The sequence below is a fragment of the Mirounga leonina genome, unplaced genomic scaffold (assembly GCF_011800145.1).
Source record: "Mirounga leonina isolate KUSES-001 unplaced genomic scaffold, KU_Mleo_1.0 Mir_151, whole genome shotgun sequence".
NCBI classification, from domain to species: Eukaryota; Metazoa; Chordata; class Mammalia; order Carnivora; family Phocidae; genus Mirounga; species Mirounga leonina.
In genome coordinates, this window is record NW_023270377.1 from 2,467,010 (window position 1) to 2,489,706 (window position 22,697).

Consider the following 22,697-nt stretch of genomic DNA (forward strand, 5'->3'; position numbering starts at 1 on the left):
CTACTGCACAGAAGGCTGGGAAATGAAGACTCTTCTGGGAATTTAAGTGTCCAGCTAAAACTGTGGCCTCTGTTATCACAGATGAATACTGGATACGCCACCCAATTGGGTGGAAAGCCACCCAATCTCGACCACACAAATTACGCAGGTTTTGAGACAGAAAGAAAGTGAGGCCACCTTTCCAGCAGAGCAGGAGAGGTGTGTGTGCAGGCAGGGGTCGGGGGGTGGTCAGGGTGTGAGGAATGAAGAAGATTATCTTTAAAGCAGACACAGAGAACATGCTAGTGTCGCTGAGACAGGAATAAATGTCTTTATTTAGTTCCTTCAGTCCTGGGTTCATCCCAAGGCTTCATACCTCACCTTCCCACTGTCAAAAACAGAGACCCAGAAACAATGGTTCTGCCCACAGCTCTCCACCACCTCCCCCCTGCAGAGCACTGCAGGGACGATTCACCTTGCTTGAAAGCCATGGGTTTCAGACACTTTAGAGGCACATTCTCTTCAAACTGGAAACCCCACTAAGTAAAACAGGCTCGGCCAGAAATTTAAATCTATGCCACATTCTGAGTGCCCCTCTAGAACACTAAGATCCCTTGGAGCAATTCAAAAAAGTTCCTCTCTCCATATCATTAGAAATTTTCCAGAGAGCCAGTCACTTGGCTGAAATGTGTATTCAAAGATTTCACAAGACCAATTTCTACCCATTGAGATAAACAGTCCAAAAAATTAAGGCATTGGGGAAGGGGGTTGAATTAAAGGGTAATAAAGCATTTATTAAAGTTACAACAGCATATCAAAGACGTCCATCATACTTTTGGAAACGCTGAACCAGGCACAAGTGCGAGAACAGTCACGGCCCCAGCTGCTGAGGGCAAACACGCCTTCATTCCCAAAGCAGTAGGGGCAAACAGGGTCTACGGTGACCGCTGCCGTCAGCGTGTCTCCAGGCCCATAGGCCCACTGCGGGTCACACTGTTGGGCCGAGCACACAGGCCCCGGGAGCTGTGCAAACACTGCAGGGCAGAGCAGGGACACGGCCGGCTAAACGACGGCAGCGAGCGGACTTCACACGTTCATAAACACCACACTCAAACTGCACTGACGCACATTCACACATTACTCGGGAGAGATCTGAAACCAAACCAACTTAAGAAAAAAAAAAAGGATGCCCACGCATTCCAGACACTGCACAATTTCATGTTAAGGCCACAGAAGTCACCCCTTCTCCCCGCCTCACTTCTCCATCTGACTGTCTGCCCAGAATGTAGAGTATATATTCTGTACATCACTACACCCCAAAATCTGCACGTCCCTCCCATGGAATTCTCCTGGGACACAGTCCCACTAACCATTCATGAGTTCACCATCGGTTATTTTATTCCACACCGAGGGGTCAGGTTCTGGGGGGTTGGAGGGAGTGATAAGTAAGCCAGGGAGAAAGAGGTCACATGGCCAAACGAGGCACTTCCGAGTTGGTGCGGAATCCAGACCACTCAGGGCTGCTCACTGAGTGCCTGGCGGGCAGCCAAAGGGACAGAAGTGGAAGCTGAAGTCTCAGTTCCAGAAGACCCACTACAAGCGCCATCACCAACACGCCACAGAGCCACCGGCGCTCAGGGGAGCCACGGGTCCCCAAGGCCTGAGATAAGGGCAGCCCTCACTGAGAAGCCACACAACGCTTCTGGGGAGTGTTTCTCAGGGATTCAGGCATGGCTAGAGGCCTGTCACCACAGGGAGGCTCTGTCATGCCAGACTGTAAGCACGTTCTTGCTGACACCACACACGGTGACCTCGGAGCTTGCTCTTAGACTATGAGCAGCAGAAATGCAACAACATACAGGCTGCTTTAAGAATCCAAGAGGAATTTCTCATCATTACGTAAACATACACCGTAGCTAGACTGGGGTTCCCGGACTCCACAACTTCAGAGACTGGCAAAGTTAAATTCTGGGGCCTGACAAAGAGCAGCCAACGTTTTATCTTCCAACCAAGAGCATTTTAAAAAATAAAAATATTGCCCTCTATTATCACCTTCATTACATAAAAGTCCATTTTATCATCCAAATGAGGAAGGACATTATCTCAGAATAAAACATAAATCTTCAGGTTGAATAAACTTGATTTCATATGTATTTAATATGTGTCCTTGTCCTACGGACCTGCACAGAGCCCTCTGACTGCCCCGTGGGGTCCCCAAGGTCACAGGCTCTTCCAGCACCGTCACCACCTCCAATGCATATCCACCAAGAGGAGGGACAAGGTCACCTGGCAGTTCACAGCCACAGGGACTGCTCAGTTTAGTGTCCCCCACACGTCCTGTGGGCGGGCACGGACGGAGGACTGACAGCGTGAGCGCGGCCTCCCTGATCCTGGGGCCTGCGCACGGAAAAGCGCGGGCAAAGCACTTCTCTCTCAGGCTGTTTCCTTCACTCAGACCTCTGCTTGCTGCACGTTCCTCCCCTTCTACTTCCACAGGAACCTTTGATTTAAAAAATCAATTCAGAGAAGAGGGGAAAGAGGAAAAAAGGATGGCACTTAAGCCTGAGAACAGAAAAAAAGTCAACAATAGGAAACTGCTAATTGTCCTCTTTTTAAACTCACCTAACAGGAACATGCTGACAGAAACTTACCAAATGTCAAACAGAACATCAAAAACCAAGCATCGCTGCCCTAAACCCTTTTCTGGAACAAGGCAGGACATAAATAAATATATAAATAACGTTAAGTAATATGAAAAGGCACAGCCAGGCGTGACACGATGGCTCTCGGAAACAGACTCAGCTCTGGCAGGCAGGACGCCAGAGCGGACTTCTTAGAGGTTATCAACACTGCCCCCGACCCCAATCCCTGCCCATCTGTCCACAGCAGCCAAGGCCCACAGCAGGACGCTCTTCAATGGCCAGGAGGTGCCCCACGAGTGGAAACAGTCGGGACACTCCTGGGACCAGGCTGGGGGGGACACTCCAGCTCACTCCTGTTGGTCTGCTGTGCCCGTCCCTAGGGAGAGCTCCGGGGCCCGCTGGGCAGCAGCCTCCTCGAGTACCACCACGTTTCCTTTTACAGGGGTCTTGGGGGCCACATGCCTCAGAAACATGATTTCATAAAGTGTTGTGACCGAGTTACTCTTTCCTCTTCAGTATCCTATCCTGGCCAACAGAAGGAAAGGGAGCTGTAGTAAAGTTAAGTGTCACTCAAACAAGTAGGAATGACCTTAAACAACTATCTACACCGTTTTCAGATTCATGTTTGGCAGCTATGAAGTTTCAAACCAGAGGCTGAACCTCACAGTTCTCAGGATTCCGAAAGCATCAGCAGAGTCTGGCTGAACAATCAAACCTGTGCTCTGCAAAGGAAGAGGAGAGGCCCCGGTCCCGTGCACATTCCTGCTCCCGGGCTCATCCTCTCCTGATTCACACTACCTCCCTGGCCAGGTCTGGGGGAGACCCAACTACGAGAATCAACTCCGCCCATTCCTTTTAGAGAGACCCTGGGAAAACTGTTCAACCCCCCAGAATGAAGCCCGGCACTCGCCTCGCCGGGCAGCAGACCCCGACACCGCCCTGCACTGGGCCTTGGCTCGTGCGACCCAAAGGTCGTGCCAAATGTGCGAGACTTCTGCACCAGCAGCGTCCCCAGCACGGCTTTCCAGAAGGTCCAGGAACAGAGCTACCCTCCTACCCTGGGCAGGGCCGGGGAGGCCCTGTCCTAACACGCCTCTGCCGAAAGCACCCAGTGGGGCAGACTCAGAGCGTGCCACGTGTCTGTAACAGGGCCCACCTGGAGAGACCCTGAGCCAAAAGGGCCGAGGCAGGGGGACCCAGAGTCGGAAAAGCTGAAAAATAAGGTGAACCACCACCCACTCCAGAACTCCTCTTTCAGCCCTCCTGAGAAGGTGACCAGCCGCTGCTTTCCCACCTCCAGTGACATGAAGCCCCTGCCAGTGGCCCAGTCCAACTTCCCTATATCCGGGGAGCCCTACCTCCCCACAGCTCCTGCCACAGCCCAACTGTGGTCTTGGTCCCACCCTGAATGCCACAAAGAACACCCCGAAGCCCTTCCCGGCTGAAGCCCTTGCGGCACTTGGCTCAGGCTCTAAGGACCCTCATCAGCTACCCACACCCCACAGCTCACAGCCTCACTCTGAGAGGCCCCCAGCTCTGCATAAGCCCAGCTGGCCAGGGGCCCAGGCCTTCAGCAGCAGCACAAGCCCAATTTTGGGCTCCGCCAGCCATCCCACACATACACTATGGCCACAGCTTGTGATAGGGTCACTGTAGCCACGTGGAGCCTCCCGTGATTGTGTCTTCCCTCTGAACCATCCAAGCCCCTTCCCCCTGGGACCTCACACACACACCTACAGGTGACAGCCTGGCGTTCTGGCCGAGCCGTCCAGGATACACGAGGTGGGGCTGAGAATTCTATCCTCAAGCCGCATAAGACAATGACAGACACTGCCTGTCTCCTCGGCTAAAACCTACAATGCTGTTAGTAAATAAGTAAACCTGTATCATTAATTCAATTATTACAAATTAGACAGCTCTTATGACAGAAAACCTCCAAACACAGATTTGGAATCTGCCCATTCCTAAACACTTCTGAAGGTGAGAATCACCATGATTCCACACAACGGTCATCGGAGGCTGCAAACTACCAGATGTGGTTTCCGAGGAAACAGCATCACCTGGAGAGCTCTGAAGAGGCAGCCGATGGCCCACCTCTGCGGACACAGCCACGTACTGAGCTGCGGAGCCCGGGTGGGAGAGAGCCCTGCCCACGGCCACAGACTCGGATGAGAACTCAGCTCGTCTCACCTACCAGCACCCCCAGCAGGCCAGGTGAAGACTTCTGACCTCGCTGCTGCCCCCGTCCTCGGCTTCTAGGAGCAACTACCAAGACATGGGGTCCAAAATAGGCAAAGAGCAATCAACCAAATGCCAGATGTTTTGTCCACTGGACCCAAGCAACAGAAAGCCTGGAACCATCCAGAGGACAAGTGAATCCCCCCGCCCTGGAGTGTGCAAGGACTAGAAGGCAGCGCCACAGGTGTTCCCTTCGGTTAGAACTGGCAGTGAATGCTGTTGGGGCGGTCCTTGGTCCAAATGTAGGCAGTCATTTTACTGGCTAGTTCTTCAGTGCGGCCCTCCTAAAATCAATCCATGTCTGGAAGCTCCTCAAAGGGAAAGGGCAGAGAGTTCGTGGGACCTGCTGGCGTGACGCGAGCGCGGTTAGGTGTGAGAACAGGTGCAGCACTGCAGAAGGTCCTCCCTCTAGACTCTGAACAAACGCAGGTCCTGACTGAGCTAACACAGCCGATCCACGCAGCCAAGAAACCATCCTGGAAGGAAGACAATTAACAGAGGACACTACCACAAGAAGAGTACACGGAAGTGGCAAGGAAGGGGTGAGTGCAGACAAATGCCACGTCACCCCCAGGAGCAGGGAAAACAAACCAGCAAATTCATGAACTGCATTTCTGTACTCTTTTTTTTTTTTTTTTAACCAAAACTCTCTTTCATTTAGGTATTAGAAGGCTTTACAATGAAATCGAGAAGTAAAAATATAAACAGAAGCACAGTTCTGGAAAGTGCTAGGAGTCTTCCCCACTGCAGCTATTAGCAGACCTCCAACCTCAGCCCGTACTTACACACACCGCAAGGCCCACTTCGTGAATTTGCTACCGAGAGAATCCAAAACAGAGATACTGAGGAAGAACAAAATGAAGTTTTGTATGAACTTTTCAGCTGACAATGACCCCAGGACTGTCCAATGCCCCGAGCACCTGAGATGGAATTACAATCCATGAGAACAAGGCCGTTTCTGCTTTACCAACAGCCAAATGGGATTCCGTCAGCAGCACAGACAGGATGTGGCTCACCGGGGCAAGAATCGGTGTCGACTTTCACTGCAGATCACCTTCCTCCTCACAGCAATCAACTGCTGCACTTGCATTCTACTCATAAAGCAGAAACTTTTTTATGGGGTCTGGCAGAGGCAGCGAGGGAATCAGATGGAGTCGGTATTTGCCAAGAGCTCTTCTCACGGCCACACGGCACAGACTCAGCAAGGTCCTGGGGACACCTGGAACGCCGAGGGAAGAAAGGGAGACAGAGGGAGGGAGGTTAGCCAGAGGCTGGCTGAGACTGACAGACCTGCCCTGAGTGCTCACTGCCAACTTCCCAATTTTACAGTAGAGAGAGTGGCCCCCGGGGAGGAAGGTCTGTCATCCGCTCCTCCCGCCTGCACAAGGAGTGCAATCTTCACCTGGGGCACCTGCCCACCGGGATGGCACCTCCTTGACCGGGTTTAACTTCCTAGACAGAAACAAGAGCTGACCACTGAAGGCCCGGACAGGTGTGAATGACGGACCCTAACCCTCCGTCAGCCTCTGCTCTTGGTCAATCCCAGGAGCTCCCGGGGGACCCCGGACAGATAGGCCGAGCAGTCTGTGAGGAGTGCAGGCTCACAGTTTTGTGGTGGGTCAAAAGCCTAACCACGTCTCTGCCTTGTGAAGCAGGCACAAGGCAGGCAGCCTCTCTCAGAACAACTCCAACTGACCACTAACCAGCTCTGTGGGGGAAGGCTCACCGGGAGCACGTTTTTAATGACCGGCTTAGGAAACTCCAACAACAGAAACACAATGAACTCAAGTTCTGTGAGAGGCAAGGGTTAGGGAAAAGGTTTTCAACTCAGATGTCTTCGAGACCCAGGCGAGAAGGAGGCCAGGCGTGGGCAGGTCATAGAGGGCCCACAGCAGCCAGCAGGAGGTGCACAAGGTCCACTTCTGAGCCCCAGAGTGAGCCTCGGACACGAAGACCAAGCTCCAGATCAACAGCAAACAATCTGGCTATTGATTTATTAATTCATTAGCAAAATCTTTCTTCATAAATAAGCAAGCTATGGAGTTGATTCTAACAAAAACCAGACGTATCACACAATAAAAGTAACGGTATTTGAGTGGAACTAAAGAAAGGGCATGAGGACCCCTAGAGGAGGAAGGGCTTGCAATTTATTGTCAAACATTTAAAAACCACGCGTAAGTGAATGACTTTGGGGTCACAAAGCAGAGCAAAGAGGTAAAGCAGTCGACTATAATTCCAGGAACTTTGAACATGTACTTTTATATATTTCTTTATATCAACTCCTGGTGTCTAGGAATTTGAAAAGACCAATCTGGGAGTATTCTAGAAACTTCCTAGCCCTAACTGCAGATTCTGACTAAGTGCTTTGTTGGAAGAGTTTGTTTTAATCACTACAGCTCAATTCCTTCAAGTAACCCACACAGACTGCAAGTCAGAAGGGAACTCAGGCCACTTACTTCTGGCCTCTTTAAAGACCTGCAACGCCTCAGGGTCCACCTTCCTTCTGCCTCTTGACTCTGGGCCCAAGGATTCCCACTTCACCAGGTTCAGGTTGGCTCCGAACTCTACGAGCAGGCTCACGAAGGCCGCTTCACAGCCATGACGCAGGACGGCATCCATGACACACCCGGGGGAGCCCCTGTAGAAGCCCTGCGTGTTGACAGGACCATTGCAGTTGAAGTCGGGGTTCGCCCCCGCCTGGAGAAGCAGCCTGAAGCACTGGAGGTTGTGGTAGGCTGCGCTGATATACAAGGGGCAGACCACCAAGGAGGTGAGGCGCCGGGAGAAAGGGGGCCGGATGTCAGGAGTCAGGTGGTGGTTGACGTCGACGTCAGCCCCATACCTACAGGGAGACACAGGGACAGTGAGACCTTGCAGTAGACTGACCAAAGTCAACAGATCCCCACAGCACCAGAGACAGGCCTGACCTCCATGAGCACCGGGGAGCCGCTGAGGAGACGCCACAGATCACAGCAGTCTCATGACTTCCAGGAAGGTAAGATCGTACTTAAGAACTTGGAAACCACCCACACAACAAATTCATCGGGGAACTCTTCAAACCCTTTGAAGAGCTGACAATCTTATGGCTATTCAAAATACTTCAAAAAAAGGGGGGAAAAAAGGAAAAATTCCAAATTCATCTTATGAAATTAGGAAAACAATCCCAAAACCTGACAAAAGCCACAGCATTAAAAAAAAAAAACTACCAACTGATTTCACTTATGAGTATCAACTTAACCACCTTCAATAAAATGTTAGCAAAGCAAATCCAAAGTATATTAAGAAAGCAATATACCATGACCTCATGCGGGTTATTCCAAGAATGCAAGGCTGGTTCCAATATTAGAAATCCTAAGAACACAGTCCATCATATTCACAGAACTAAGGGGAAAATCATGATTACCTCTATAGATGAAAAAAAGAAGGCATGAGACAAAACTCAACACTAATGCAGGTTTATAAATACTCAATAAAATAAGAAGTGATAGACATTTCCTTCACAAGGTAAAACCCAGATGTTGGCGTCTCACCTAATGGGGAGAGGGGCAGCTCTCCTATGGAAGCCAGAGCAAGTTGCCTACACCCATTCTCCAGCCCACTATTACTCAGACATTTTAAAGATGTATTTATTTATTTGAGAGAGAGAGGGTGCGCAACTTGATCTCAACACCCTGAGATCATGACCTGAGCCGGAATCAAGAGTCGGACAATCAACCAACTGAGCCACCCAGGTGCCCCTAATTCAGGCATTTTAAATAAGGGTATTTTAGTGCAATCAGACAAGAGAAAGCAATTAGCTGATTAAGATCATAAAGGAAGAGAAAAAACTTTCCCTATTTTCAAAGGATATGACTACGTCTGGAAAGCCCTGAATAATTAATGAAAATACAATAAGCAATGAGAGAATTTATTACCTTAATAAAATTATAAAATCAACAGCCTTCATACATACAAAAATAAGTTCAAAGACAAAATGGAAAAGACCTCATTTATGAAAGCAAAATAAATTTTAAAATGAGATATCTAAGCATAAACTTAACAGTACATGTCCAAAATTTGCATGAGGGAAGTTTACAAAATACTCCTGAAGTCATACAAGCAGACTTTGGAAATGGAAAGCCCCACCCCCACCTTGGAGAGGAGGGCTCAACACTATTAATAGATCAGTTTCCTGAAGTCTGTTATAAAAATGAAAATCCCATTCTTAGAGTAACTTGATTATAGGGCGCCTGGGTGGCTCAGATGGTTAAGCGTCTGCCTTCGGCTCAGGTCATGATCCCTGGGTCCTGGGATTGAGTCCCGCATCAGGCTCCCCGCTCAGCAGGGAGCCTGCTTCTTCCTCTGCCTCTGCCTCTCTCTTTCTCTCTGTCTCTTATGAATAAATAAATAAATAAATAAAATCTTAAAAAAAAAGAACTTGATTATAAATACAAATAAACAAAACTAACATCTCTGGAGTTACAGAAGTTGATTATAACATCTATTTGGAATATCAAACAAGAAAAGATATAACAGGAAAGCTTTTTAACATGAAAATTAAACAAAGAGGGACGCCTGGGTGGCTCAGCCGGTTAAGCGTCTGCCTTCAGCTCAGGTCATGATCCCAGTCCTGGGACTGACCCGCGAGCATCGAGTCGAGCATCGGGCTCCCTGCTCAAGGGGGAGCCTGCTTCTCCCTCTGCCTGCCGCTCCCCCTGCTTGTGCGAGTGCGCACTCTCTCTCTGACAAATGAGTAAATAAATAATCTTTTTTAAAAATTCTAAAAAAATTAAACAAAGAAAAATGTTTGCATGGCAAAAAGCAGCATAAGCAAAGTAAAACAGTAAGTGGAAAAGTTGGGGGAATGTTACAAAGGATTAATATCCTTAATACAGAAAGAGCTAATAAAAGGAAAAGATCAGGGCATCTGGGTGGCACAGTCAGTTAAGCATCCGATTCTTGGTTTCAGCTGGGGCTGTGATCTCAGGGTCATGATCCTGGGATCTAGCCCCGTGTTGGGGTCCATGCTGTGCACGGGATCTGCTTGCGACTCTCCTCTGCCCCTCCCCCCCTGCTCGCACATGCTCCCTCTCTCTCTCTCAAATAAATAAATAAAATCTTTTTTTAAAAAAAGGAAAAGATCAACTGTTCTACAGGAAAATGAGCTAGAGACGCTGACACTGGCAAGCATCTCTCAGCCATTTGAAAGGATGCTCAGCCCCACTCATAACACAAATGCAAATTAAAACTACCTTTACACCTGAAACTAATGTAACATTATATTTTTTTAATTAAAAAAAAACTACCCTGAGATACTACTTCTCACCTATCACAATGGAGAAAATCAAAATTTTATTGACCAAGCTTTAAAGAAACAAGTCTCATTTAGTTCTGGGGGCAATGCAAAATGGAACAATCCCACTAGCAGGAAATTTGGCAAGAAGGGGCAAAATTACATATGCATTTACCCTCTGACCCACCAATCACACTCTTGGACTCTCTTCCCAAGTTACATTTGCAAAATTCTGAAAAGATGCATGCACACGACAATTCATTAAAACGTTATCCGTAACAGCTGAAGGCAAGAAACAACCCAGAGGTCCCTCAACAGGAGACTGGTTGAACAAACCGTGGTCCATCCATATAAAGCAGCAATGAACCGCTATGAAAAGGCATGAGGAGTATCGCTAAATACTGCTCTGGAATGACCTCAGAACACATTTAACAGGTAAGAAAGGCAGGACAGTGAAAGTGTGTAGTATGCTACTGTTTATCAGAGGGAAAGTGGTTACGATACATACATGTATATGACACATACCTAGACATATACACGTTATGCTTATGTTTTAACAATGGAGAGATAAAACATTAAAGTTTTTAAATGGTCATCTATAGGGGAGTTGAAGAAGACCAACACAGAAGCTAGACTTCTTTTAATATACTTTGTTTTATAGATTTGACTTTGGAACCACATAAAGGTCATAAAACAAATTAAAGGCAATCCCCATAAACTAAAAGCAAAAAAAACCCCACTTTAGCCCAACCGTGTATCCAGATGGTGCCATGATGTCCTGCCTGCAGAGCGGCTCCTCTTTCTGGGTGCACTAAACACCAGAGCACCAGATTCCCCTAGAAAGACCTGAGACAGGAAGCAGAGCTTGCCAGCAGGGAGCTTCACGCAGAGGGGCACGCTCACTGCAGTCCCTGAGATAATCCCTACGGGTGTCCGAGAGGCCCAGTGACAGCCCAGACACGAGGAAATGCATCTCTCACAGCATGGGTGCAGGAGCAGCCTGAACTGGAAGCCACATTGTTCAGCAGAGCCAACCTCTAAATGACTCTAAAAAGGCAGAGGCTTCAGGGTCCCCACAAGGGACGTGCCCTTGTCCCTGCCCCCAGGGAAGTCCAAATACAGACTTACTATCAGGAATTTGGAGTTCTCCCAAATGCAAACTACTAATCTAGGTCCCTTTAATCTAAGCAGAGGCCACGGACGCAAGCACAGAGGGCGGCCTGGCTCAGGGTATCAGAGTGCTGGCAAAGTTAAGAGGGTGCTTGCTAAAAATGCTGTCTGGCGTGGGGTATTACAGCCCACATCGGGTGAGGAGTCGTGTGAGAGGGGACAGCAACACTAGTCTGGTTACAGGTGGGGGATTGGCAAAATAAGTAAATATGTTGAGAAGGGGAACCAGGTCTCTGCTGGAAAAGCAAATAATAAATTCGGAAAGGAAGAAAAAGTAGGATGACCCCTGTGGTACCAGACTGGATTAGAAGTATCAGGGTGAACTCCACTGTCAATGTATGTAGATACAGAAATATAGATAAAAATGTGTATATGTAACCTTAGCTCTGTCCCATCAGAGGGCCTGAAAACAACAATAGCCCATAAGCAAAAATCTTGGCTGTTCTAACCACCATTCTCCACTAAGAGAAACCAGGACTCTTTGGAGAAATGACTAATTCCAGGGCTAAGACAGACACAGTGCTGGATGAGCCTAGACTATATTGTTATAAGAGAAAGTAAGGAACTGTTCAAAGAATGCGGGGGACATGTCGTAAGGCCAGAGCTGGCCTCCAGTATGACAGGGCTCCCTGCAGCCAAATCTGAGACAATCTGAGCATCAAAATAAGTAATAATAAGGGAGTATAACTCCTTGGATAATACACGAAACTATAAGTCTAACACAAATAAAAGAATAAATTAAAAATCTGATGAGAAATATGATATATACGTGTTGCACGGTACCTCTCCACAAAATACGAATTAAATAATTACAGAGAGGAAAAAGAATAGCTTTACATTGGAGAAACCTGACAGACACCACCTTAATCAAAAGATCAAAGTGAACATCAGCAGTAGCGGGCCCAAGTGCAATCCTGTGCAACTGGACAGATGTGGAGAAGAGCGCAGTCTCGCTCCCTTGAGATCCCCTGCCTGGCGCACGTTACCGACTCTGCTCGGAGTCAACACTCGACCACCAGCACCCGCCTCCCCGAGCTTCCATCACCCCAGACAGACCTACAATGCCACACACGTTTTGTCGGCACGGGGTTCTTGGAATTAGGAAATGACGGCGTGTAGAAGCAGAGAAGACGGGCGGACAGGCAGGGGCCTAGGGCACAGGAAACAGCACCATTCTCCAGGCCATGACATAAACGGCTGGCCAGCAGCCATAGTCCATCGCCTGTCTCTTCAGCACATTCTGAGTGTCCGAAGGAACTTCTCCCTGAAACCCATACTTATGCTTGCAGGAAGCACAGGCCTAAGGAGGAGAAGGGAGGGGCACACCGACCGATGTGCTCCCAGGACAGTCCTTTCCCCACTGAAGCCACGCAGCATCGTCAGATGCAAACATCGCCCAGCCTCCCAGACACTCCAGCAGTGACAGGAGAAACATTCTACAACACACACCAAACCAAGCAGAAACTGCCATTTCATTTCACACACTCAACCAATAAAGAAAAAGAGAACTAGATTTTAAGCAGTGATTTTTTTTTTTCCTCCTTTTGTTAGGGATAGGTCTTTCAAAATGTTTGTAATTTGGGGCAATATGACAATCTGGTATTAGCTGAGCTATGGGAAAGACAGCCCTTCATCCAATCATAAAAATATGCTGGATAGGATCCAGTTAATTTTAATCCTGAATATTTTCCAAAATTCCCCTCCTGCTTTTAATATCTCTGCCAAGGAACCACTGGGACAACTCAGTGAATCAATATAAATTTTGCACATACAGAAACACCACTCCTTACCTTTTTTAAAAAAAAAAAAAAATCAGCAACACCTATCAAGGGAATTTACAAGTAACAAAATGGAATTTACTTGCAGAGAAACAGCAAATTACAGCGTGACAGCAGAGAGCCCTGCATATAAGGAACAATGACCTAGGAAGACAGGACCTGACATTATATTTAGATCGTATTATTTGTTCAATAACTCAACCATACCACTCCCTTTTCCAAAGGTCAATAAGTCACTTACCTGGTAATTCAGAAAATAGAAAACTTTTTAGTATATGTTCTTGGTATCTCATTGTAATAGTAATGTCCTGTACACCAGTGAGGGAATGAGATCTCTTAATAACACTGACACCTTCTCAAACAAGGCATCTGTATATGTACTTCTGAAAGTCAAGCCTGCAGTTAATTCAAAGCAGTTGTGCATCATGAACTGACTGAAATGCCTAAAGGGATTTCTGGAACCAAGATGAAATTTCATTGACTGATCCTATTCAAAAATATTTCCAAATTAATGACTTACATTCTCTAAGATGCAAAGATATAGGACTGAGGTGGCTTAGATGATCAGGCTAAAGATTTTTAAAGAGAAGGGAAATACCATAATACCCTCGTCCGTCTTTCTAAAAGCCAATTCCATAGTCATAAAAAAAAAATTAAAAATTAAAAAAAAAAACTTTTAATGTAATAAATATATTCTCAGTACCTAATTCAAAAACCACACCTTGCGCTGGGCAAGGGAACGCCAGGTCTCCTGCTCCTGAGAACCATCCACACTGCAGCCCGTAACAATAGGAGCCTTACCCAATCCTTCCCACACTGAAAACTAGCTACCTAAACTATACTCTGTCCAACCACAGGAAACACCTCCAGAGCAAGGCACAGAAAAAAAGCACCTCTGGTAGAAAGAAGTCACTGGAGACACAGAAAATGAAAATGTAATCTGGTTCAAATTTTTTTAAAATGTAACCATTCGTACAATTAAAATAAGACCATAAACCATCTAAAATAATAGAAAGGAAAAGCAAAGAAAATCTAGATCATGGAACAAACATACACAATAAGGAACAGCTAAGAAACCAAAAGAGAGACATAGACCTAACATCAGCTATGACAACAGTGTTAACTGTGTTTAAAAAACAAAGAATCCTGTACAGTCAAATAAGAAAGGTGAGCACCCAAAGAACTACTTAAGCCCAAAAAGATTAAAAACTAAATGTGACAGAATGCTGTGTAAACGAGCCTTCAATGAGACCTACAGCTTCCCTCTGGTTTAATAATGAGCATAACCCACAACAACATCGTGTGACATTAAAAAAAATGAAAAACTCAAAAGAAGCCCCAAAATGCAAATTATACGCTCCACACTATCTGAGCACAATACAATAAAAGTAGTTCATAAAAAATGTATATTAAACCTTTCTCCTCCATAAGAACAAGGAGGAAATCAACTTCAATAATACTTAAATACAGGGTAAAAGCTTAGCAGATAAGACCAAAGCTAAAGGCAAAGGTAGTAATAACCCTGAAAGCTGACACTTTGAGAACAAAAATGAATAATCATTCAACTGAAAAAAGAGAAAAATTAAGGAAAATGGGGGAAAAAATTAGTAAGCAGAAAAATAAGAGAACTGGCAGAGCTAAGAAACAGCTCTTCAAAAAGACTAACAGACAATTCTTCCAACACACCTAACTTCACAGACAGAGGAGTAAATACAGACAACAGGGAAAGAGGACGTGGCCATAGGAAGCCGCGGCCACGGGGCGAGGGCGGCCAGGCCTCGGCAGCACTGACCTGATGAGGGCCTTCAGAATGTCGGCCCTGCCCACACGCGACGCGTGGTAGACGGGGGTGCTGCGGTGGTGCCGGCTTCCATTGGGGTCGGCGCCAGCTTCCAGCAGGATCTGGGCGCTCTCCAGGTGTCCGTTCACCACAGCCACGTACAGAGCGGTCTGTCCTTTTACGTCCACGAGATCCACCTCGGCCCCTTTCCGGATAAGGAAGTCCACACAGTTCCCGTGGCCTGCGGTGGCCGCGATTCTCAGCGGTGTGCAGGGGAGCCAGCCGCAGCACCAGACAGACTTCTCGTTGATGCGGCTAAGAGAGAACACAGGGGAGCCAGGCTGTGGGGGGCAGCTGGGAAGCCCACAAGCTGCCCTGCTTCCTCCCATACTGGTCCACGCTGGCAACAGAGAACGGGAGGGCAACCTCTTCAAACGGGGACTCCCAGGCCTCAAGAACGCCTCCGCGTGTGCTCTGTTCTATGAGATGCTGGGTCTGGGCGTGGAGCAGAGCAGATCTGGAGAGCCCATTCCACAGCGGAGGACACTGAGGCGCAGAGCTAAGATCTCAGATCTCCCAAAGGGTGGAAGGGTGTGCCCAGGGAGGCAGCGCAGGATGGAGAGCAGCGCACGTGCTGGCAACCCGCCAGGGTCCTGAGGCCCCTTCTCACCAGCCACTCGCTGTGGAGGCCTGAGGTTGGGCCTTGGCATCCCCACTGGGACCGGGTGACCCCTGTGGTCCTTCTCCCTGTGACACGGCACAAATGACAGCCTGCAGAAGTGGCCAAGGCCATGTAGCGCTCCACTCCCGGCCAGCAGCAGAGGGCAACGGGCTACGCTCAGCTCTCATCAGAAACTGATGATCAGACTGTGACTCCCTGTCAAGGAATGCCGTGGCCATGCAGCCCACTGACCCACCACGTCATCAACCAAGACACAGTTCACTTCAGGCTCCCAGTGCAGCTGTGAACAAAGCGTGGCCATCCAGCCCACTGAAGAGTGACACAGAGATACACAGTTGGCCAGGGCTTCCTCCTTCAGCTGAGCTCTGGCTCCCACTAGCCAAGAAGACCAAGGAACACTCCAAGGACTCATGATCAAAGTACAGAGCAACAGAAACAGATCATTGAGAAACAGATTTATTCAAGCCAGATAGAAGAAGAAAGAAAAAAAAAGTACTTGGAAAAGCAATATGAAAATACCTAGTTGAACTCTACTTTATTCTATTGTTTTTATTCTACTGTTGCATATTGTTTTTATTCTACTGTGGCATCTGCAAATTTAAGATTTCCTTTGGGCCTGAGTCATTTGCATTAAATATTCATGCAGAATCCATTTGCCATCTTTGTATGACAATCCTTTCTGGGTATTTAGAGCTTTTTTTTTTTTTTTTTTAAATACTAGTATCTATTCTGATGAAATAATGCTAAGACATCAGAAGTTAAAAAAAAAAGAACCCTATTCTTAAGTTGTTAGAAATCCTTCTCTTGGGAGCTATTCATAAAAAGCGGCATTCATTTCAATATTGACCCTAAGACATTTCTTCTATCAATTCACTGCCATCTTAACCCTGAAGGGGAAAGAAACACAAAGCAGGAAGGAGTTTCTGGTTGCAGGTCAGTTGCTAATCTAGCTGGGACTCCAACCTTCGACCCACAAAGCAATCAGAGAACACCCAGAGGGAAGGAAGACTCCGTGCTCTCCCAGGGGTTCCTGGTGGGAAAAAAGGAGTATCAACACCCACTGCTTCGAAGGAAGAGCCTGAGCCGGTGTGGAGGAATGGGCAGGATCTGGCAGGATCTGGCGGGCAGCAGGCTGGGCACTACAGACAAAGGGAATAAGAAGGTGAACACACAGCATATCCCCGGGTGATGAGACGGCCAGTCTGAGGCTGAGCCCCAGGCCCGGGAGGCAGACAGCTGGGGATCAGAGATGCCAGAGGAGGGTACATCAGGAAATCTGCACCCACAGGGGGGTAACCACATGAAAATAACAAAGTTAGGTGAACTCACGTATACAGCTTAGGGTAAAGAGCCACAAGAGACTTGGGAGGGGGCAGGACCACTCTTGAAGACAGTAACAGTGCTGCCATCAGGACTAACATCAAGAAAGCTGACACCAGAGAGGGCCAGAAGTTTCCAGAAAATATAAAGGTCAATGACCGATCTGGACTTGAATTCAGGTCTCCCTACCCTCACTACCTGGCTATCTCCTACAAGTCTGGCCATGCTCCCTCGGTCTCCTTTTCTCCCCTGTCCTCTAACACCGTAAAGCATCAGGGTCTTCACCTGCTCACCAGGGAGACATAGTGCCCTCACGGATCACGCACCTCAGCTTCGGGCAGCACTGGGCCAGCCCCAGGACAGTGACGCTCACCTCCGGTAGCTCTCCTCTTGCAGCAGGTTCCTGAGGGTCTGGAGGTCCCCCACGTAGGCTGCATCATGGAGCCTCGTGTCCTCACAGTGCTCCAGCGGATGGTCACAAAACTGCTCCCTCAGCCACTCCTTCAGATTAGGACCTGCACTGAAGAGAGGGGCTCCTGTCAGCTAGGGGAAACCTTGCCAACACCAACCAATAGGGGGCGCCGTCTGCAACAAACCCTTTGTCTTCAGTCTACCTGGGTACCTCAAACACGCAAGAATAAATCATTCCCATGCTCCAGAAACGCCCAGGGCTTAGAAAAATACAGAAAAGTTTCCCTTAGTGAAACAAGCACAATCCTGACACCAAATCTGACAAGGGTGATAATTTTTAAAACATTGGTGGGACAGGAGGCAATGCGTCAACCCTACTGAAGAATATGGAAGATCCTAAATAAAATATTGGCAAGCTGCAACTTAAAATACGTATCAAAAATCCACCATAAAATATTAAAAAAAAAAAACAATCCACCATAATATTACTCTATTTATCCCAAGAATGTAGCAGTGTCTTAATACTGGGGAAAACCATATAATCATCTCCTATATTACAAAAAGACACCTGGATTTGGCAAAATTCAACAGCCAAACAAATGCTGCTACTTGCAACAGGGATGACTGTAGCAAGCCGACCTGGGCCATGACCTCACAGGAGTCTCCATGCTTAACTCATAAGACGGCAACCTAAGATGGGTGCACTTTACTGAATGTAAGTTACACCTCAGTTAAGAAGGAAAATGTTAAAATATATGCATATAAATAGAAAGCCAGCTTCACATAATGAAGACTATAAAACTGGAAAACAATAAAGATGACTAGAGTAAACCGTACCATGTGCTTGGACAGGATGAGTCAATGCTAAAAAGATTTTAAGTGATAACAAATTAAGTGGTTTAATAAATCTCTTCAGAGTTTTTATATGAGATGTGACAAAAATATTATAAAAGTCTATCTGGAGGGGCACCTGGGTGGCTCAGTTAAGCGTCTGACTCTTGATCTCTCAGCTCAGGTCTTGAGCTTATCTTAACCTTGAGTTAAGTTGAGTCCTGTTGACTCAAGCCCCCCACTGGGCTCCATGCTGGGCGTGGAACTTACTTAAAAAAAAGTTTATCTGGAAATATAAGTGAAAAATCACCTGTTTTGGGACGCCTGGGTGGCTCAGTCCTTAAGCGTCTGCCTTCGGCTCAGGTCATGATCCCGGGGTCCTGGGATCGAGCCCCGCATCGGGCTCCCTGCTCGGCGGGGAGCCTGCTTCTCCCTCTCCCACTCCCCCTGCTTGTGTTCCCTCTCCCGCTGTGTCTCTCTCTGTCAAATAAATAAATAAAATCTTAAAAAAAAAAAAGAAAAAGAAAAATCACCTGTTTTTTAGTACGTATGAGAAAAAAACGACCTTACCAGTTAACAGATTTTTTTTTTTTTAGGATTTTATTTATTTGACAGAGAGAGGGCGCACAAGCAGGTGGAATAGCAGGCAGGGGAAGAGGGAGAAGCAGGCTCCCCACTGAGCAAGAAGCCAGCTGTGGGGCTCGATCCCAGGACCCCAGGATCAGGACCTGAGCCAAAGGCAGTCACTTAACCAACTGAGCCACCCAGGCGCCCCAGAACTTATTATCTCTTATCAGAATAAAAAAATAAATCAAACAATCAATTGCCCAGAAAAGACCTTAGTATAAATGGGTATCAAAATCAGTGAGGAACAGAAAGAGTAGTTGCTACAGACTGAATGTTTGTGTCTCCCCCACAAAATATGTTGGAATCTTAACCCTCCAAGGTGATGGTATTAAGAGGTAGTGACTTTGGTAGGTGACTGCACAGATCATGAGAAGAGCCTTCACGAATGGGATTACGTCCTTATGAAAGAGACCCCAGAGAGCTCCCACACACCCTCCACATGTGAGGACAAAGCAAGAATACTGCCACCTGGGAACCAGGAAGCAGGGCCCTGTCGGACAAAGAATGTGCTGGGCCTTGGTCTTGGACTTCCCAGCCTTCAGAGTTATGAAAAATAAGTAGTCAACACATTTGTAAAATCAGATACCTATTTGCAAATTATCGAGTTTTTCCCCTCACACTGGAGCCCAGAAATAATCTCCAGATAATCAAGAGTTCTGCAGACATCCTTACAGACAGGGGCACAAGGAACGAGCATGAATGCGGACTCCCAGCATGGGACCAGGCACAGATGGAAAGTACATCCCTCCACAGGTGGACGCTTTCCAATGATAAAGTTGCTTTTACATTCAAATCCAATCTCTTGAATACGTACTGCAGACAAGACTTGACCAAGTACAAGGGGGCTGATGAGTAAGCCTCCTTGCCCTTCAAGACTCAGCAGCTCACTGGCAGGTGGTCAGGGCAGCCCGCGTTCACACACACACACACACGGGTCACTCAAGCTGATCCCACAACCACACCTGCAGCCGATCAACGGGCAGGCCTCAAGGAACCCTCAGGGCCGCCACCCGATCTTCCTTCAGCTGTCCTCCCCCACAGCGGTAGCCCTGCAGTGTCACCCCACAGAGTGAAAAAGCTCCCAAAGCAGGAGCCAGTAAGCTTCAGAAAGTGTAGAGCAAAGGCCGACGGGTAAGTGGGAGCCACAGATTTTTACTAAGTTCTCCTCTGGGCCTCCCTTTGCCGGCCTCTTTTCAACCCGCTCCCTGGCCCAGCTCAGCGCAGCCTCCTCTACAACCAGCTTCAGACGCAAACGCAACTTAAGGTCTGCGCTTCTCTGATCAGCTTCTCCACATTAGGTGCACAGGGCAAATTCAGCAACGAACACAGGGGAAACCCCACCAGAGGGTAAGAGGGAACCTCCTCCGAGCACAGCAAACAACTCACTTGCCCTGCAACCTCACATCCGCTTAGTAGGGGGGTCCAGGGTGGAAACCCTGCGTCGGATGGCTACTTTGGGTGGTGAGCGTGAGGCTCTGTGGCCGCCTCCTCCGCGGGTGGGCCACAGGCCCCTGGACATGCTGTGTCACGGGCAGCTCGCCGGGGACGCCGTTATCGCTGTCCCTTGCCCGTGCATGTGCGGTAGCACCCCAGGCAAGCCGCAGGTGGCAGGGCGGAGAAAAGACCCCTGCCGTCCCGAGGGACTGGCCCCTGGGGGCTCTCCCGACCCGTGCGCTCAGAGCCGGAAGACGACCCGTGTCCTGTTCTCACAGGAAGGGCCCCAGCAAATCCCCGCCGGCTCGTGGGCCGGCAGTTAGAAAGCAAGGTCCACAGGAGAGGAAACCCAGCGCGACGATGTCCACGCGAGGCGAGGAGCGGGCACACGCAGCAGCCGGGGCCGCCCCGTGCGGCGCGCCGCGCGGACCCGACCCCGGCGGCAGGGCGCGGCTCCGTGGGCCTGGCCCGCCGGGGACGAGGAAGCACGGCCCCGGCCCGGGAGCCGCCGCCGGGGCCCCTCGGCCAGGGCGCTGGACCGCGCCCTCCGCCGCCCCGCCGCCCTGCCGCCCCGCGGCCCGACGGCTGCGCGCACGTTACCTGCGGGCCCCGGCCCGGCCCGCCCGTGGGGGCCGCCACCCTCCGCCATGGGCGCCCCGGACTCGCCCCGGCCCGCAGCCCCGGCCCGTGCGCGCCCCGCCGACCGGAAGCAGCGCGGCAGCGTCCACTTCCGGCGCCGCGGGCAGGTGGGCCGCGTCGGGGGCGCGACTTCCGGCGCGCGCACCTCCCTCAAGGGCCTACGGGGCCCCGCGCGGGCTGCCAGCGCGTCCACCCCCGGCCTCCGGTCCGGACGAGAGGCCCAACGAGCCGGGCGCGAGCTGTGCGGAGGCGCGCCGTGTCGGGGGCGCGCGCCGGCAGGGCGACGGTTTCTCCACGGGAGTGGAGGAGTCTGGGAAAACAAGCTCACCTGGGGGGCGGAGCCTAACAGCCGGGAGCTCTGGTTGGCCGGGCCCGCGCCCGCCCCCGCGAGGGAGGCGTGGCCCAGTGCCTTGCGGGTGTGGGCGGGGCCGCGGGCGGCTCGGGAGGCCGATTGGAACCGGTCTCCAGCCCGGCGGGCGGCGCGTCTGGGGAGTCCCGGGTGAAGGGGGACTGCGCCAGGCACAGTGGGCAGCTCTGGTGGTCCCCACGCTCATCCTGGAGCAGCCCCGGGAAAGCGTGGATGCGAAGGTGCCGGACGTCCAGCCCTGGCCCCGCAGCAGGCTCGGCGGGCTGGGCACCGCTGCCGTGGGCATGTATCTCCGTGCTAAGAGATGAGTGCGCCCCCGAATTCCTTCCATGAGGGCGGGGATCTCGTCTATTAAATTATAGCCCAGTGCCTCACACAAAGCATTTATTGAATAAATTAGGGAACAAAGGCATACATTTTCCTGCACTCTGGCTTCTTAAATGTCCAAACTGTGTGCACTGAGTTTGCATTCTTGAGCTCGGATTCCCTTGGCTACAGACCTGGCCGGCCCTGCGAGGGTGTTTGGTGGGGGGAAGAGGGCTTCCTGCAATGCTGTTTGGACTTGATAACAGCAGAGAGCACCCCTGGCAGAGGCTTGGGGGTGACGCCCTTGGTGCCACAGGGCAGGGAGCCAGGGGCGTGCCCAGCTCGCAGGTCCTCCATCACAGCTGCAGGCGGGGAACCCCTGGGAGCTTCCAAAACACCCAAGCACGGAAACAACCGAAGTGCCCCTCAGCGGTGCAATAGATAAACAGAGTGTGGTCTGGTCATCCAGGGGAATGATACTCAGCCTCAAAAAGGAAGGGGCATCTGGGTGTCTCAGTCCCTTAAACGTCTGACTTCAACTGGGGTTGTGATCTCAGGGTCCCTAGATGGGGTCCCGGCTCAGTGGGGAGTCTGCTTTTCCCTCTCCCTCTGCCCCTCCGCCTGCTTGTGCGCTCATGCTCTCGCTCTCTCTCAAATAAATAAAATCTTTAAAAAAAAAAAGGAAGGATATTCTGACACCTGCTACAACATGGATGAACCTTGAGGACATCATGCTAAGTGAAATAAGCCAGTCACAAAAGGACAAATACTATATGATTCAACTTATGAGGCACCTGAAGGAGTCAGATTCATAGAGACAGAAAATAGCATGCGTGCCCAAGGCTGGGGAAGGGGAGAATGGGGAGTTGTTTAAAGGACACAGAGTTTCAGTCTGGAAGATGATAAAGTTCTGGAGATTGACCAACGTACAATGGTGTGAATGTACTTAACACTACTGAATTGTACACTTTTAAAAGGTTAAAATTAAAAATAATAAAGTTAAAGTAGTAAAGTTTATTATGTATATCATACCACAATTGAAAAGAAAAAAAAAAAAAAAAGGAAGCCTGGCCCCACCCCACCCCCACCGCAGAGGTCCTGATGCAGTTGGTCTGGGGCGTGGCCTGGGCCTCACGACTCACCCTCTCCTAGGAGACCAACCTTCCCGCTTTGCCCCAGACCGAGGGGTTCCCTAACACAGGACTCCCAGTTTTAAAACCA

The 22,697-nt window shown here is 49.4% G+C and overlaps 1 protein-coding gene across 1 annotated transcript; it reads right to left on the reverse strand.

Moving 5' to 3' along the window:
- Positions 1–287: 287 nt before the first annotated feature.
- ASB1 (ankyrin repeat and SOCS box containing 1) lies at positions 288–20,861 on the reverse strand. Its single transcript, XM_035006747.1, has 5 exons — positions 20,765–20,861; positions 17,235–17,376; positions 14,872–15,174; positions 7,316–7,701; positions 288–6,078 (listed from the first exon to the last, which is right to left on the reverse strand). Exons 1-5 carry the CDS (start codon positions 20,811–20,813, stop codon positions 5,951–5,953), a joined length of 1,008 nt encoding a protein of 335 aa, XP_034862638.1. The 5' UTR covers positions 20,814–20,861; the 3' UTR covers positions 288–5,950.
- Between the last annotated feature and the right edge of the window lie 1,836 nt (positions 20,862–22,697).

Bases quoted from the DNA above. Each gene is read 5' to 3' on its own strand.
- ASB1 (XM_035006747.1), bottom strand. From the start codon at position 20,813: ATGGCGGAGGGTGGCGGCCCCCACGGGCGGGCCGGGCCGGGGCCCGCA. The intron at 15,175-17,234 runs GTGAGCGTCACT...GTTCTCTCTTAG, and splicing joins CAAGAGGAGAGCTACCGGAG to CCGCATCAACGAGAAGTCTG. The intron at 7,702-14,871 runs GTCAGTGCTGCC...GTCTCCCTGTAG, and splicing joins ATTCTGAAGGCCCTCATCAG to GTATGGGGCTGACGTCGACG.